The sequence below is a fragment of the Acipenser ruthenus genome, chromosome 8, assembly GCF_902713425.1.
Source record: "Acipenser ruthenus chromosome 8, fAciRut3.2 maternal haplotype, whole genome shotgun sequence".
Taxonomy (NCBI): domain Eukaryota; kingdom Metazoa; phylum Chordata; class Actinopteri; order Acipenseriformes; family Acipenseridae; genus Acipenser; species Acipenser ruthenus.
In genome coordinates, this window is record NC_081196.1 from 33,886,941 (window position 1) to 33,905,803 (window position 18,863).

Consider the following 18,863-nt stretch of genomic DNA (forward strand, 5'->3'; position numbering starts at 1 on the left):
TAATTGTGAACTGAAAATTGACACACAAGGCATAGTGTTCGCTCTACATATAAATAAGAGCTGGGGAGGGTATTTTTGGGAGTGCAGAACTGTGTGCCGGAAGGGGGAACACAGCAGGGGGTTAGGTGTAGGGTGGAGCATTTATCAACACAAACAACTATATGAACATGTTTAATATATATTTTGGGCTCTAATCAATGTTCATATTTTTTATTAAAGATAATTTATAATACGGTTTACATGCAGCTGGCATAAGACCATCTTCTTGTTCTCCCAAAGTGCCCATGAGAAGGCAATGACTTTACTGTGAGAGGTGATGAATGATACATATTTACTGATTCATCATTCCCTATAGGGGCCATCGTGTATTGCTGTTTTCTCAGATGACACGAATGCTGGATATCTTGCAGGATTACATGGAATACAGAGGTAAACTGCGGACAGGCACTAACATTACGTTGGTGTCGTAACAGTTGCAGATAGGCTTATAGTATTATTCAACTTGTGCAGACCTGAAGACGTTATATTTAATAACCAAGCTTCATTTACTGTTAAATCTACAATTTGTTTTTGTTTGTTTTTGGAACATTTTCTTCTTTAGCCTAGCAACACATGGATATATTATGTACACTCCTACACACCTAACACCTTGAAAAATTAGACCACTAACAAATGAAAGTCAATAACAAAGGCAGATGTTGTGACATTGCACAGATAATCCATAACCATGTTATGCAAGCAGTACGCAATCATACATACAGAGCAGTAGGAATACCTGCCATAACACTGTTTAATAGGGTGTTGAGGCACCTGGCAGCAAACTGCTGTAAATTATTTATTGTTGCTGGCTTGTTCTCGATTATGTTACAATTTGAGTGAAAGATATTCCTTCCTTCAAAAACTAAAAGTATGCCACCTGTGATGTAGCAGTTTTGATAGCTGTGAACAAATTATAAACAGTGAAAATGAATATAACATTTGGAACGAAACCTAATACCTTTGTTTTTGTGATAAATACAGTTTTATTGTTAACGACAAACCTCAAAGATCATCTAAGCCAATCAGTGGTAAATGTCTGCTAAGCTTAGAACGGAAAGTAGCTGCTTGTGCCAGACTATTATTTTCATTTTCTGTTTTGTTAGTCTTGCTAAATTCTATTCATCCTCAAGCTACATGCTCTTTTCAGGCTATAGCTATGAACGGCTTGATGGATCTGTGAGGGGCGAAGAAAGACATCTTGCAATCAAGAATTTCAGTTCCAAAGATGTTTTTGTATTTCTCTTGAGCACAAAAGCAGGTAAGACAATCTTCATAGTCTACTTTGCTTTCCAGGAACCTGCAATTGTAGCCATGGCCGGCCCACTCATGACACTGATGACTAAGTGACAGTCAACGGCATGTGGGTTTTCATGAAATAGAATCACAGATATTGTACCTTGTATTCCCATTGTTCCACTGTGAGGCATAACAAAAACGTACAAGTTATGGCAAAGCACACCCATTTTTTATTTTTTAAATGAACATCCTTATCCATACTCCTTCCCCCAGGCGAATGCTATGAACCCCATAGACAGTGGATTCAAGTGTCTTGTATAGGTCCTAACAGGAGTAGTTGGCAGAGCATTGCACCCTGAATCCAAACTTAACCACACAGCAGTTCAGCCAAACAAAACAGCATCATGTCTTTTTGCATATTTTTGATGCATCTAAGCAGTTTTAAGGCACATTCTTTAATGATTCAGAAGTGACATGAATATGAGTATTTTTAATGTAGTAGCTGAAGGACATACAGTAGTGTACTGTATAACTGCAAATGCAATTTACATTTTTTTAGAGATAAAAGGTCACAATTGATATAATTTCTGAAGAACCAGGAAGCAAAAAAAAAAAACATGGTGAAATAACACAGGAAAGACTGCCTGTTGATGAAATGTCAATACTAGAGCAACAGAAATATGTTCCATTCAGAATGCAACTGGAATAAGAAACTGTGTTCTAGTTCACATTGAAGTGTGTCCTGGGGGAGACTTGCTGTGCATCAATAAGTTAATCATTTCTCAGGTGGAGTTGGCATGAACCTGACTGCTGCTGACACAGTGATTTTTGTGGACAGTGATTTCAATCCCCAGAATGACCTGCAGGCCGCAGCTCGAGCCCATCGGATTGGCCAGAAAAGGTAGTAGTGCAGTGAACGGGAGTTCTGGATTTATTGTCGATTCCCCTCCCCCCTTCCCCATCTGATTGCAATGACTTTTAAATCCAAAGTACAGCTCTATGTTTGAAAAATGAATTGTTATTAAGGGGCAAATCTCGATTGCTGCTTGGTCTAAACAGAAAGAATGGTACCACTGTCTAAATCTTCAAGAAAATATAGGATTAAACAGTAGCTAAACTGGCTAAGAAATTTTTTTTTTAACTAGTAGAACTGGTATGTAATCATACTAAATATTTAAATAGCTAGGTTCTGTGAGTAAAAGCAGTTAGTGAAGGTGTATTTCACATTTTATTCACCTCCCGTCTTTCAAAGGCCTGTGAAAATCATCCGCCTGATTGGGAGAGATACGGTAGAGGAGATTGTCTACAGGCGTGCCATGTCCAAGCTGAAGTTAACCAATGCTGTGATCGAAGGAGGACAGTTTTCTCACCGAGACGAAGGGGATTCCTCCATGGCTGCAGACATGCAGGTAGAAGTCCACCCATAACAATAAAATACTCACCAGTGCCATTTAAATCACTGGGTGGAGTGTAAAGAATATGTAAGTGGCCCAATTAAGAGGGATTTAGCTATGCTTTTGCAGGGTTAATGTCTAATATGTGCAAAATTAGTGCAAAAAGTTTATCTTACGATTCTCACTCCTCACTGTTCCTGCATGATGCATGCCATGCATTAGTGCAACAAAAAACAATTCACAATTTTTATAAATAAGCTGGGTGGATTGCTACCAAAGTCTTTTCTCTCCCCACCACAACTGTGTTTGCAGAAAATGTAATATTATGATATAAATTTGTCTTGTAACGAATGCTGGTGGGTAATTAGTAGTAGTCTGTATTAATTCAGATGTTTTCGTTTATGGAAATGGCATACTGGGTAATTAGGAAATATTTTCAGTTGCATCACTCCCCATGTCATGTCACCCCTTCCGAAACAGGAATGAAATGTGTCTGAGCCGAGTTCAAATCAGCATGAAGTTTTAACATCTACTCTTGTGTAATGGAAATCATAAAAGATATGTGCTGATATAGCATAAGCTTTGCACTTTCTAGCTTTTTGTATCTGTCAGTGCATGGACTTCAGATTGAAACCACCCCTATTCCATCCATGAAGAAGCCATTCACAGGCTTCTACGCTTAAATGGACTTTACAATAAGGAAACATCAAACTGATTTGAAAAGTACGGAGACACCTGCTATCCACCCTCCTGAAGTCTCCCCTTACTCTTAGGTTCTGCAGCTTAATTAATTACTCTTCCATTGGGTGTTACCAGCTTTTTTCTGTCTTACTTTGCAGTTGAGTGAAATCTTAAAATTTGGAGTGGATAAGCTCCTTTCTTCAGAGGAAAGCACCATCCAAGACGTGGACCTGGGAAAGATCCTGGGGAAGACCAGGAAGGGCGAGTGGGTGACAGAAGACCCTCCGCTCCCCACAGAGGATGAGAGCTCAGAGTCAGAAGAGACTGAAAGTAGGTATTTAAAGTCTGCTAAATAAACAAATAATAAAGCAGTGTTTGGTCCAGGATTTTCAAAACGAGGGTCAATGTTGCCCCTGCCAATATTATAGGCATTACTTAATATTATAATATTACGTTTTTAGAATAATTGATCTATGAAAGCAGATATAAATGGCTTTAATTTAACAGAACTAGCTATATTTTTTTAGAAATTTAGAAATATGGTTAAAATATTTGAATAGACATGCTGTGTTCAACATGTTCATTCAAAAGTTGAGATGTCATCCAAATTTATGTTTTGCTATTTATATTCTCTAAAACAGACAATCACCAAACAATGCCAAAACTACCATGCAATAAAACTAACATTGATTTTAAGTAACATTACATAATACTTAAAAATAATATTTAGCCACACAGTATATTAGAATGAAAATAAATGTGTTTATTAACATACATTTCTATAAACAAAGCCCCTTTCAATGACCATTAGTGCCCTGCAACATATCATTTGAAATGTATTCATTCTACAAAAAGAAATGTACAGTACTAACTGGAACACTGTCAAAATCTCATGCTTCCAGTAAGCCCTGTAACTAGTAATAATAATCACCCAGTTCACATGAGCAGTCCATATTAATACAAACTGATTTCATTATTAAATACACTTTTAGTGCTTTTAGGGGGACACTCAGCCTTGTGGAAATTGTGGCAGCCATTTTCTATTTTAGGGGTGAATGTTATAGTGCAGACTTAGAGCAAACTCTGTTTTGAGGCTCCTTATTTCGATACATCCAAAGTGCACTATATAAGAACAACTGTTTCATATTAAAGAGGGGAGGGGGGTCAACTTGAGAACAACAGAAACATATGTCTTTTTTAAATACAGCAATAATAGAATGATGCTATACAATTTGGCATTGAGTGATCAACATACGTGTCAAATCTCAAACTATAACCCGTTTTGTTTTGTTTTTAGCCCATATGTATTTATACGAAGGCAAAGATTACTCCAAAGAGCCCAGTGCAGAGGACAAGAAAACATTTGAGCATCTGCTGGATTTGGAAAACGTACTTCTTGCTGATGCTGGAAGAGAAGGACGAGCACTTCGAAATAAATCTGATGTGAGTCAAATTTCATCTACTAGCTGGGTAATGTTTTCATACTCAGCCGTTAAGTCTGACATTTCGTTTTGGGGCTTGTATCATTTAATTATTTCTTATTTGTTTTATCAATTTAATGAGTGTCCAATTTTGGGCTCGTTCTCTAAAGCACCAAATCCTGTTTTGCAATTAAAATCCATTTTGCAGGTTTTGTGAACAATGTCAATGACAGATTTTTTTTTTTTTTTTTGTTTGGTAGCTGGTTATATATCAATCCTTTTTTTTCAGTTGGCTACACGGGCAACTACATATTAATTACCACTCTTGATTGTTGATTGATTGCTGTGTCACCACTTTAAGTGTCTATACAGTACGTTGTGGTATCTTTGTAAGATAATTATTTGCAATTTCAGCACTCCCTTTTTTTCTGTTGTTTTAAGCTTTTAATCGCTACACACTCTAGTAAAGTGTATTGATAACCGTGCACAAAAAATAATAAAACAAAAATAACTGTGCAAATAATTCCACGCTTCAAGTGAGTAGAACAAGCTGTGCAGTACAATAGTTGCTCTGTGCATTGATTGAATACATTGTAAGCACTTTTCATTTTGGATCCGACAATACAGACTCAGGAGTACGATTGTTTACACTTTCCTAAGCTACAATCCATTTTATTTTATTTATTTATTTATTTTTTTACAATAGACTTCAGCTTTAAAGATTAATGTGTGTTTTATGAACATTTAAAATGAAATTACAGTGGACTTACGCAGCACCCTTTTTTCAGGGAAACCCTTTACTTTGTATTTTACCATTTAACACAAGAACCGCCGCGGTTATACTCATACCTAAAACCACCGCCGGCAGCCATTATGATGGTTACATTTTTATTAAAACTAGATGGTAACTTTACAAGTAAAGTTGTGGGGCTTGCTTTAGCTCTTTAAAAGTATTTTTGTGGTAGTGGAAGAAGTTTAAAAAGTTTTACTTTTTAAAGCAAAGCAGTTAGATACAGTCAAAGATAAATTTAGTAAAATAATTGGTCAGATTACTTTGATAGACTACTATATCAACCTTATTACTTTGGATTGTGGGGCAGTTAGATCACATATTTAATCAGGCATGTACCGTTTGATTGGTAGAAGATATTTTTGAACTGATTTCAGATTTGAATAGCAGAGAAGTAGAGGAAAATTTCATACACTAACTTTTTGTCTAACTTGTTGGGAAAGTGGTCAAAACAGTAGTTATTTCTAAAAGTTCACAGAAAATGTAGTTGGTGCGGTTACTAAAACAGGTGTACCTCTTGATTGGTAAATGTTATTTCTGTTTTGATTTCATATTTGAATAGCAGAGAAGTAGAGGAAGATGTCATACCATCTAACTTTGTTGGGAAAGTGGTCAAAGTAGCTGATTTGTGTCAAAAGTTACATCGTTTACAGTAAATAGAATGTTGGAAGTCTGGGAGTTTTTAAACAATGGGGAGCTTTAGAATGTTGAAAAAAGTACCATTAAAGTGAATGAAGAGAACACAAAAAAAATACCTGCACAATGCAGTGGCGCCCACTGATTACAAACAATGCAGTGTTTCCTGCATCATTGTATCCACACTGCGTACGTGCCAAATTACGCGAGATGTGATTAGATTAAAATTCAAAAACAATTTTATTGGCTGTACAGGTTATTGCACTTGATACAGTACCGTATTACATGTAGTCAGTTTGTCGCAAAATTATTCTTATAAGCGGATTGCTGGATTCTTACAAGTAGAGTATTTTAGCATGGTTTTAGTATAGGAACGATTTTGTCCCAGTGGTTTTGATCACTATATGCGGGTGATTCTTATATCAGTGATTCTTATAAACGGAGTGCACTGTATTTTAATCTGCTAATGCGTACTTTGTAGATCGTACTTAACATCGCCTTTGAAGACCTGCAGACGGATTCTGGTGAAGGTGGAAAGGTGGGATTATAAGCCGCTTGCTTCAACGCTTGGCCTTCCTCTTGAACTGTGTTTTTCTCCACAGGTTCTATTGACCGGACTCCTTGATGTGACAGCCAGCAGGAAGAGAGTGCTGAGCCCAGAGGAGCTCCAACAGAGGCGCCAAAAAAGACAGGCGGCAGCGGCCAAGCGGGCAAAACTGATGGAGGACAAGAAACAACAACGGAAGGAGGCCGAGCACAAGAAAAAGTGAGAAATCTGTTGGTTCATCCTTTATAGTCCCATTATAACAAAATAAATGTCTCTGTATTGTAGCTCATTTTGTCACAGCACGCAGTAATCAAAGATGATTAAAAGTAGTAGGCTATCATGACACTATCATGCCGATACACATAGAAATCTATAAACAGCAAATTTATCACAGGGCATATTCAGAAAATAACACTTTCAGCACTCAATTACCTAAGGATAACTAATTAAATAGTCTCAGTTTCTTATGTAGAAAAATGTAAATGGACACAGTATATTTGATTAGTATACTGATGTGATGTTAAGTGGAATTATTTTTCCTACACTTCTGGAGTGGTCTGCAGTTCTGTGGAGCTATCTTTCCTAGACCTGTATCCAGGTTTGTAGTGTTAGCTGAAATTAACACCCAAACCTGTGCTGTACAGTGTGGTTCTTGGTCTGTTTACAGGTTCTGTTTTAACCAGTGAAGCTGTGTTCCCTGTGTCTTGTGTGCTTACTCAGGCTGGCGTGGTGGGAATCGTGCGGGTACCACTCCCTGTGTGTCTCCTCAGAGGACAGTGAAGAGGAGAAGGGGGGCTCGGAGGATGAGGGGAGCGATGATGTCCATGTGGACCTGGACTCCACTGACTCAGAGCACACAGCCATACACTACATCATGGGGGACGTCACTCACCCCCAGGCTGCCCGGGAGGATGCCATCATAGTGCACTGCGTAGGTATGGCAGGGGCATCTCTTTATGGGGCTTTGAACATGCATTGTTTGTTATCATTAATATATTTAAATGTACTAAGCCAAACCGCTTCAAATAAGTAAGTAAGTTGCTGTACAGGATTTCTCACCAGGTTATGTTCGACCATGTGGTTTGTAGGGTCATGCAGTCATTGGAGTGAAGTTTTGGGTCCTGGCTGTGCCAAGTTGGCAGTCAGCTGGGATGCCTCAGGGAAGTGTCATGTTGGCTCTGACACTCCTGTGGGTTGGGGCGATAAAATGAACGGAGACTGCATTACCTTGGCACACTACAGTGGACCCAACTGGCTAGGCACCTGGTGAGCTCGAAGCGGACACTTGCAGGGACAGTCTTTGCCCTGCAGGGGCTGATAGTTCACTGACATCCGCTGTGGAGTTCCTGGGTGCAAAGAGGTGAATGACTTGGCAGTGGGATTGGAGGACTTGTACTGACTGTTCAGCTGTTTGTTGCAGAAGGGTAACACATTTGGACATTCTACATTGTAGTGTTTGAGTTATGGATGACAGTTGCCATTCTCTCATTCTGCTTGTGATTTATTCTTCTATCTTCTTAATCTGTCAGATGACTCTGGTCGCTGGGGGAGAGGAGGATTGTTCATGGCTTTGGAGATCCGGTCAGACCAGCCAAGGAGACAGTATGAGCTGGCTGGAAAGATGAAAGGTAACAGAGTATCATTGCTAATGTGTTCCTAGTGATCATCTAACAGTCCCCACCCCTAAAAGAGAATCTAAGGTTAAGTACGGCACATTATTAAATTAAACCAGGATTGGAGGCTAGTTTAGTCAACATTCCTTCTTTTGCAAGCTGTGTTTATTGGAGCATGTTAAAAGGTGTATGGTGCATGTCCATTTAGGACAGTAACCAAATAACATTCTTACCTCTATAGACTTGGGACTTGGAAATGTGCTGATGTTTCCAATTGATGACAAAGAATCCAGACATGATGGGCAAGACCTGGTGAGTATTTAGGGTATATGGTGAGCAAAGGGTTTAGATTCAGTGTCCACAGAATAATGCAAAGTCAGAAAAACTTGCTATAGTTAGAGATGGAGAGACAGAAAAATATTTTTTTTTCTTTTTTTTTGTCGTTGCCAATTATTTTTTATTATTTTCTCCCCAATTTGAAATGCCCAATTATTTTTAGGCTCAGCTCACCACTACCACCCCTGCGCTGACTCGGGAGGGGCAAAGATGAACACACGCTGTCCCACGAAGCGTGTGCCATCAGCCGCCCGCTTCTTTACACTCTGCAGACTCACCGTGCAGCCGCCTCAGAGCTACAGCGTCGGAGGACAACGCAGCTCTGGGCAGCTTACAGGCAAGCCTGCAGGCGCCCGGCCAGACTACAGGGGTCGCTGGTGCGCGGTGAGCCAAGGACACCCTGGCCGACCTAACCCTCCCTCCCCCCAGGCGACGCTCGTCCAATTGAGCGCCGCCCCCTGGAAGCTCCCGTCCACGGTCGGCTGTAGAATAGCCTGGATTCGAACTCGCGACATCCAGGCTATAGAGCGCATCCTGCACTCTAGCGAGTGCTTTTACTGGATACGCCACTCGGGAGCCCCAGAGACAGAAAAATAAACAGTGAAATAAGTATTTTCTCTTCAGTAAATACACCCATGTAAGGAACACATATTCTCTAGTGAGAGAATTAATGCTACTTAAAGGAAATAGTTTTGGTAGAGAGAGAAGTTGAATTAAGTTCAGTTATTCCATGAATGAGTATGACCGTGTTACAGACGTGGTCTTGTTTCTGGCCATCCTCATGAGTGAAATAAATGCTGCTCTCCATAAACTACATTCCTTTTATTTAAGGACACAACATCATTTGAAACCATGCAATTCACCCATAAAAAACAATGGCTGATCTAGTCTCTATTACTAGAACTGAAAAGCAGCTTCTGAACAAAGAGTCACAACAGAGTCAGGACACAGTATGCAACAGTATTCATGAGTCCCATGTACTGTTTTTATTTATATATTTTTTTTGTAGTTGGCCTTGATAGTGACTCAGCAGAGAGATCGATCAAACAATGTATCTGGCATCAAGCTCCCGGCATTAGAAGAGGGGCTGAAAAAGATTTCTACTGTGGCCAAGAAAAAGAAAGGTAAGGTTTGGAATTCAGAAATCCAAACAAATCTAGACAGACATACAGTGCCTTGCGAAAGAATTCGGCCCCCTTGAACTTTGCGACCTTTTGCCACATTTCAGGCTTCAAACATAAAGATATGAAACTGTAATTTTTTGTGAAGAATCAACAACAAGTGGGACACAATCATGAAGTGGAACGAAATTTATTGGATATTTCAAACTTTTTTAACAAATAAAAAACTGAAAAATTGGGCGTGCAAAATTATTCAGCCCCTTTACTTTCAGTGCAGCAAACTCTCTCCAGAAGTTCAGTGAGGATCTCTGAATGATCCAATGTTGACCTAAATGACTAATGATGATAAATAGAATCCACCTGTGTGTAATCAAGTCTCCGTATAAATGCACCTGCACTGTGATAGTCTCAGAGGTCCGTTTAAAGCGCAGAGAGCATCATGAAGAACAAGGAACACACCAGGCAGGTCCGAGATACTGTTGTGGAGAAGTTTAAAGCTGGATTTGGATACAAAAAGATTTCCCAAGCTTTAAACATCCCAAGGAGCACTGTGCAAGCGATAATATTGAAATGGAAGGAGTATCAGACCACTGCAAATCTACCAAGACCTGGCCGTCCCTCTAAACTTTCAGCTCATACAAGGAGAAGACTGATCAGAGATGCAGCCAAGAGGCCCATGATCACTCTGGATGAACTGCAGAGATCTACAGCTGAGGTGGGAGACTCTGTCCATAGGACAACAATCAGTCGTATACTGCACAAATCTGGCCTTTATGGAAGAGTGGCAAGAAGAAAGCCATTTCTTAAAGATATCCATAAAAAGTGTCGTTTACAGTTTGCCACAAGCCACCTGGGAGACACACCAAACATGTGGAAGAAGGTGCTCTGGTCAGATGAAACCAAAATCGAACTTTTTGGCAACAATGCAAAACGTTATGTTTGGCGTAAACGCAACACAGCTCATCACCCTGAACACACCATCCCCACTGTCAAACATGGTGGTGGCAGCATCATGGTTTGGGCCTGCTTTTCTTCAGCAGGGACAGGGAAGATGGTTAAAATTGATGGGAAGATGGATGGAGCCAAATACAGGACCATTCTGGAAGAAAACCTGATGGAGTCTGCAAAAGACCTGAGACTGGGACGGAGATTTGTCTTCCAACAAGACAATGATCCAAAACATAAAGCAAAATCTACAATGGAATGGTTCACAAATAAACATATCCAGGTGTTAGAGTCAAAGTCAAAGCCAAGTCAAAGTCCAGACCTGAATCCAATCGAGAATCTGTGGAAAGAACTGAAAACTGCTGTTCACAAATGCTCTCCATCCAACCTCACTGAGCTCGAGCTGTTTTGCAAGGAGGAATGGGCAAAAATTTCAGTCTCTCGATGTGCAAAACTGATAGAGACATACCCCAAGCGACTTACAGCTGTAATCGCAGCAAAAGGTGGCGCTACAAAGTATTAACTTAAGGGGGCTGAATAATTTTGCACGCCCAATTTTTCAGATTTTTATTTGTTAAAAAAGTTTGAAATATCCAATAAATTTCGTTCCACTTCATGATTGTGTCCCACTTGTTGTTGATTCTTCACAAAAAATTACAGTTTCATATCTTTATGTTTGAAGCCTGAAATGTGGCAAAAGGTCGCAAAGTTCAAGGGGGCCGAATACTTTCGCAAGGCACTGTAATTCATATTATATTAATGTGTTTGCTGTTGACATGGGGTGGGATTGGGTATTACAATAAAAATAATAGAAATCTTGATAAAATATGATGTACTTTTCTCTGTTGGAGCAGATACAATTCCAACATGTCTGTACAGGTACAGTATGGAGGCAGAGGAAGTTTTCCTGCTGAGCACCTAACATTAAGGGATTAATTTCATGGCAGGCAGGTGACTTTTGAAGTAAAAATGATGTTACAATATATAGAACACCATTGCACCATGTATGAATAAATAATGGTTTTGAAAATAAACAATAAGTCGTTGTCATGCCATCAAAAACCTTCAATGTTTTGATTCAAACACATGCTCCCATGAGAAAGATATGTACAACATGTCGAAACGTTCTCGTTCAGTTGGCTTTTCATTCAGTCAGGTTATTCTGGATAACAAGCTTGTCAGCAGAACTTTCAAAGCACGTGTTTTTGCATTCAAAACAATCAACAATGTTTGATTTCTGTGTGAAACTGTAAGTTGTTTATTGTTGTTTTTGTTCACTGAGTTAATTCTATATAATGTACATTTGTTAACTTTTGCTATTTAAGCCGTCAAATTAGACAGTACAAGCCAATACCTAAAAGTATAGTCAACAGTTTGTCCAGTTTGTGGTGAGATTGTTTTCGTGAAAATAATGCTGTAGTTATTTTATTAATTCTTATTTCAATAGAACTATATGAGTTGTACCGAGTTTGTACAGTACTGTATATTGTAATTGATTTATTCACTGCAGTTCTTTCAACTGCAGTGAATAACTCGTGGTTAACTCGACACCTTCGATAAGTCAACACTAAATGGTACCCCATGTATATGTATATATATCTATATCTATATATATATATATATATATATATATATATATATATATATATATATATATATATATATATATATACACACACTACTGGTCAAAAGTTTTAGAACACCCCCATTTTTCCAGTTTTTATTGAAATTTAAGCAGTTCAAGTCCAGTGAATAACCTGAAATGGTACAAAGGTAAGCGGTAAACTGCCAGAGGTTTAAAAAAAAAAGTTTACGTTACCAAAAACTGAAAAATAATGTACATTTCAGAGTTATACAAAAAGGCCTTTTTCAGGGAACAAGTAATGGGTTAACAACTTACAGCTGTTCTGCAGCAATGGAAGTAAATTAAGCCTGATGCTAACAATTCCTACAGATGTCCCAACTTTTGTTGATTACTTACAAACCCTCTGTCTGTATAAAAGCAGTGTTGGAACAGACTGTGTTACTACACCCTCTTAAGCATTATTTGGACAGTATTGTACTGCAGGAGGTAGTATATTGCTCTCATAATGGCGAGAAAAAGGCAATTAACAAAGGAAGACAGACAGACCATTATAACCCTTAAAAGTGTAGGTCTTTCCTTTAGAGAAATTGCAAAGAAAGCCAAGGTGTCAGTGAGTACAGTTTCCTACACCATCAAAAGGCACTTGGAAACTGGAGGAAACTCTGACAGGAAGAGGTCTGGCAGACCCAAAGCCACAACAGAATCAGAAGACAAGTTTCTGAGTCAACAGCTTGCGTGACAGGCGGCTCACAGGACAACAGCTTCAAGCACAGCTTAACACTGGTCGAAGTAAGCAAGTCTCAGTTTCAACTGTGAAGAGAAGACTTCAAGCTGTAGGTTTGACAGGTCGGGTGGCAGTAAGAAAGCCATTGCTAAGATGGCAAAATAAGAAAAAGAGGCTTGCCTGGGCCATGAAGCACCACCAGTGGACTACTGAAGACTGGAAGAAGGTCTTATGCACCGATGAATCAAAATTTGAAATCTTCGGTTCATCACGCAGGGTTTTTGTACGCCGTCGAGTAGGCGAAAGGATGGTTCCTCGGTGTGTGACACCAACTGTCAAACATGGAGGAGGAAGCGTGATGGTCTGGGGCTCTTTTGCTGGATCCAGAGTCGGCGACTTGCACAGAGTGAGTGGCACCCTGAACCAAAACTGCTACCGCAGCATTTTGCAGCGCCATGCAATACCCTCTGGGATACGCCTAGTTGGTCAGGGGTTCATCCTACAGCAAGATAATGACCCAAAACATACCTCCAGGCTATGTCAGAACTACCTTAGAAGAAAAGAATAAGACGGTAGGCTTCAAATCATGGAATGGCCAGCAGAGTCTCCAGACTTAAACCCCATCGAGCTGGTTTGGGATGAACTGGACAGAAGGGTGAAAACAAAGCAACCTACAAGTGCAACACATTTGTGGGAACTTCTGCAACAGTGTTGGGAAGAACTTTCCGAACAATATTTGATTTCCATTGTAGAAAGAATGCCACGAGTGTGTTCGGCTGTTATATCTGCAAAAGGTGGCTACTTTGATGAGTCAAAAATTTGGATTAAATTTTGTTAAACAAAACGATTCCATGATTTATTTTTTATCTCCAATTGTTTATTTGTTCTATGCTTTAATTTCAGCGTACATTGAGACATTAAACTGCTTAAATTTCAATAAAAACTGGAAAAATGGAGGTGTTCTAAAACTTTTGACCGGTAGTGTATATAATACATGGATGAAGGCTATATTTGCATCCTGAGCCATTCTAAAAAAAAAGGCATAATACCACAGTAGTGACGTCAAAAAGTGATAATTCCTATAGAGGAAAATATACTTGAACTTTGACCCATTTGACTCCTCGAGACCATCACTTTCAATTCAAACAAAAAATGTCTCGTTTTCAATCACTCGACAACACCCACAGTACATAAATGTTCATTAATGATCAACAAAATGAGAAAACATTAAAAAAAAAAAAAAAATGTAAAGCTGGTACATTCGTATCTCAGAGAAACGGATAATGACATAGAACATCTGTTCAGCACTAAAAAACGAACTGTACTGCTGAACCTTGTCTTCTTTAATATTAGCATCACAACGGTATCCATGTATTATAAAAAATAATAGATGGGCCTCTTCAGTGAGTTACAGGAAAATAAATTCACTGTAAACTGTCACAGAAACCCCATTGAAGTAAATAGGGAGGATGACCCTTGGAGGATGGCCATCTAAAATAGCCTATGTACTGTAAACGTTTATGCTGCTGATGTGACTATCTTTCTATTCTGTCTCTGTGATCTATATAATGCTGTGTTCTTATGTTCTTTTCTAGCTAGTGTCCACCTCCCTCGAATAGGACATGCAACGAAAGGTTTTAACTGGTACGGGACAGAAAGACTCATCCGGAAGTACTTTGCTTCCAGGAATATCCCAACTTACATGTATCTTTTGATCTTATCTGTGTCCATTAAGTGTTATATTCTGGGGGCTGGGGGGCTGAGTGGAATGTCATTAGAGCATGATAACGATTCTTGAGACTAAGTTTCTTTAATCAGCCTCCTCGATGGTAGGGCCCTGCATCCTGGAGGATAGATGTTTACTTCTAGCCCAGGTCGGTTTAAAATTAAATGAGTGGATTCTACCAAAGGCTGCTGCTCACTCATATTAAAACATATTAGAGTTGTTTAACCTTTTTTCGTTACGCTTTTGAAGAACTGAATACAAAATATATTACCACATTTGTTGCATACATACTACAGTTCTTACATGGTGCTTTTTCTATAAATTGGTAATTTGTTTTATTGCAGCATTAATTGTTTCTCAGCATCCTTGTTCTGACTGCTGAGCCCCAGTATTGTCACTGCATCTCTGGTTGGGTTACTTCCTGAAGTGGCTATGGTGGCTACTCAAAATGTATTTGTCCTCTGTATCAAATGCATTATATTAATCTTGTTGTACACTAGAATTACAAAGAAGTGATCAAATCAATAGATAAATACAGAGTACTATAGTAAATTTAACAACAAAAATAACGTCCACCAAGTTTCTTTTAAAACATATATCATGCTTACTTCAAGTCGGTGACACCAACACCAGGGTCACAAGATTCAGATATATGATATATTTTTAAGATTCAGTTATACAGGGCATTATGAGCAAAGATAAACAGAAATTAAACACATTCCTGTGGACCGCTTTAGCACCGAGTCATTTGGTCATGTGATTACCTAGCTCATTAACGCTCAGAGACAATGGATAGAACCCTGAGACAAAGAGCTTGTTTTAGTGCCCTTTTAAAGTATAAAAAACAAGCAAGCTAACAAAACAAACAAACAAAAAAAATATCCACTTTAATTAATAATTAACAAGAAATATTAGATGTGCGTGCCCTTGGAAGAAAGACACATGCTGATATACTCAAAAAGCATCTGTTTCACAGAAAAATACCCTTCAGCATTATACTGCTAACAAAATAAAACATGTCTGAGTACAAAGCCTGATAAATCTACCTAATGTGTTGATAGTGATGCCTTAAAGCTTTTCAGAAATTCTCTACACTAAACAAGATGCCTTCCACCTGCTGCCTTAGGTAAAAATAAAACCATATAGTTTGCATTTAGACATACTGCCAGAGTCATGAAATCCATTGCTTGCTGTTCACTTTTTATTTTTCTGTCTTTTTAATCAAATAATTCTTGACCTCAGTGAATCAGATATTACTATTCCAAGAAGGTTCCTTCATCTGTTTCTCAGCCCACAGCATCTTCCAGAAAGCTGGGGAGCAGTGATGACCAGCAGTCAGGCCACATGTCACAGCACCTGGCCGAATTCATGTCTGGGGTCAATGTGTACTTCTATAACCTACTCCCCTCGGAAAGAAAGTATCTGGCTCGCTACTTGATTACATATCCTTTTGTTTTTTAATTGTATTCATTATACTGTGTGTGTGTGTGTGTGTCTATATATATATATATATATATACACAGCTTGGAAAAATAACAACCTCTGATTGGTTAAACAGCATCACATGACCGTGCATATATATAGCATATAGCATATACCATGGCTTGCATACTAATGAGCTGCTTCACACTGAATAAATCACTACGCACCACTACATTCTAAATTCCATGACAAACTGCCATTGCATTTGTTAATAGTTACAAAACCACTGCCAAAAGTGAGTGGCATTCCAACTATTTCCTTTAAAATATTTGGGGATGAAAACAAATAACTGGTACAACACTAACTTGCTGAGTGAAGACAGCAGTCCACCTGAAAAAAATAAATAAATAAAATAAGTGCACCAGCAACTGTTAAGAGTAGACACATAACAGTAGATGAGGAACAGCTAAATTAAATAGAAGAAAACTCAAGATTGAAAAAATCACTAAAATAACGATAGCATGGGCTGTTAATGTACTTAAAGAATGGCTTAAAGAGGAAATAAGTAAAAAAAAATAAAAAAAAAAATTAATCAACAACATGAAAGGGGATTTTATGCAAGTGCAAGAAGTTCAACTGGTGACCAGTATTCAGTCTCCAGTTTTATAATGCTGAGAGCTGGACTAAACAGATATTTTAACAGAAGAAATGTTAACATCTCTGCTGACGGGGGCTCCCGAGTGGCGCATCCAGTAAAGGCGCTCCACGCAGAGTGCAGGGTGTGCCCTATAGCCTGGAGATCGCAGGTTTGAATCCAGGCTATGTCACAGCCGACCATGACCGGGAGTTCCTAGGGGGTGGCACACAATTGGCTGAGCGCTGCCCGGGTTGGGAGGGCTTAGTTCGGCAGGGGAATCCATGGCTCACCTCGCATCAGCGACCCCTGTGGCCGATAGGGCGCCTGTGGTTCTGCAGTGGAGCTGCCAGATCTTTGTTGTCCTCCGTCACTATAGGTCTGGTGGCATTGCTGTGGATCTGCAGTGCGAAAAATGACGGCTTGGCAGGAGCATGTTTCGGAGGACGCGTGTTCCAGCCTCCATTTCCCGAGTCGGCGGGGGGGTTGCGAGCGGTGAGCCGAGGATACAGATAATAATTGGGCATGCTAAATTGGGGAGAAAAACCGGGGTAAAAAAAATTGGCGACGACTAAATTTATAAAAAAAAAAAAGAAGAAAAAAAACCATCTATGCTGACAGCAAGTTTAAAACCAGCAGTAATGTACTCCTGTCAGTCATGAAAACTTTTAGAAAAGCAGGTAGACACAAGACCTGGCAGAGATTCCTCTTATTGGGCCCTGGCCTCCAGCGTTCAGTATGTTCTGTACAGTATGTGGTGGTATTCATGGTTTGTATCATTATATCAGTTAGTATAGGAAAGCCACAGTATGTGTAAACATACAGCACCCAGCAAGTTGACATCAGAAGTGAATTCCCTTAGGTGCCGCATACTGTATGTTAACAAGTGCTGCTATGGGTAGCCCTGAGTGGAAGGAATGGAAGTGTTCAGGCCACGTCCCTTGAACTGCACTCTGCATTGACCTGCATTGCTGATTTCTAGGTGACTGTTCTGCTGGGCCTTGTTCTGTATCTGTTTCTGGTGTTGAGGCACTAGCAGTCTGTCAGACATAGGCAATGACTCCTGCTCATTAAAACCAGTGTGAGAAGGGATTCTGCTGTACTGGGGCCTTGTCTAGACATAGCTGCAGCATTCAATCTCTGAATCATTTTTATGTTTACCTGGAGTGCCTTTGTGTCTTCCCAATGGCATCCTTAACAGCAGAGCACATATGATGGCACTGAAGACACAGTCTTGGGTTCAGAAACTACCCATGTTGTTGCAGAGGTGGAGAACGCAGTCCATATGCAGGTGACTTCACTAGCTATGTGTTAATCGAGAAATTAGATATTTGTCAATCTCATGTTTTTTTTTCCCTGACTACGTTATGGTATTTGTGAGTGATTCTCTTGCTTGGATTTTGAGTTATCATTTTTCTCAAAATTTGCCTTTACCTGGCTCTGAGCAGCTTTGAGCTTGTCAAAGCACATTCAAAGCCAGGTAGAGAAATAAATGATGATAATATTGGAGCAGCAGAACCACTCAGAAGGATTGTGAGCACAATATATTAGTAAGGTAAATGTAAATAATAATAATAATAATAATTGCAGCTACTTAAATTCCTTTCTGAAAATCTTGATTTTGGCTTTGAACTTCAAAAGACGACTGTTTGTTCACTCTGACTTTTACCCCTAATCCTCACTCTTGCAGTATCTCACCTTTTCACCACCTTATACATGATCATTTTTAATTCGAGTTCTCTACCTCTTATATAGGATCTGCAGACCATTCTTCAAGGGAACCCCCAAGTTACAGTTGTCCAAAAAAAGTGGTTAGAAGCCTGCTTCTCCAACCAGAAGAAAGTTAGCACAGCTCAGTATCAAATTGATTTCGATTGATACAGTCTTTGTTTTTGTAAAACTATTTTTAAAAACATGCAATGTACCTGTAACACTTACAAATGTGGTTTAATAAAATGTTTTTCTTTCCAAAAAAAAAAAAACATCAACTAAGTTGAAGTTGCTTGCTGGAGC

The 18,863-nt window shown here is 39.2% G+C and overlaps 1 protein-coding gene across 2 annotated transcripts in view; it reads left to right on the top strand.

Moving 5' to 3' along the window:
• chd1l (chromodomain helicase DNA binding protein 1-like) overlaps positions 1-18,863 on the top strand; it is a 41,449-nt gene extending 22,586 nt beyond the window's left edge. For both annotated transcript variants that reach the window (XM_059028842.1, XM_059028844.1), the window contains 15 exons: positions 356-429; positions 1,187-1,297; positions 2,062-2,176; positions 2,528-2,684; positions 3,509-3,680; positions 4,648-4,793; positions 6,800-6,963; positions 7,465-7,679; positions 8,274-8,372; positions 8,599-8,669; positions 9,703-9,817; positions 14,664-14,772; positions 16,045-16,234; positions 18,058-18,141; positions 18,606-18,863. In XM_059028842.1, the coding sequence (XP_058884825.1) occupies positions 356-429; positions 1,187-1,297; positions 2,062-2,176; positions 2,528-2,684; positions 3,509-3,680; positions 4,648-4,793; positions 6,800-6,963; positions 7,465-7,679; positions 8,274-8,372; positions 8,599-8,669; positions 9,703-9,817; positions 14,664-14,772; positions 16,045-16,234; positions 18,058-18,141; positions 18,606-18,728 (1,945 nt within the window). In that variant the 3' untranslated portion in view covers positions 18,729-18,863. The remainder of the gene's footprint in view (positions 1-355; positions 430-1,186; positions 1,298-2,061; positions 2,177-2,527; positions 2,685-3,508; positions 3,681-4,647; positions 4,794-6,799; positions 6,964-7,464; positions 7,680-8,273; positions 8,373-8,598; positions 8,670-9,702; positions 9,818-14,663; positions 14,773-16,044; positions 16,235-18,057; positions 18,142-18,605) is intronic.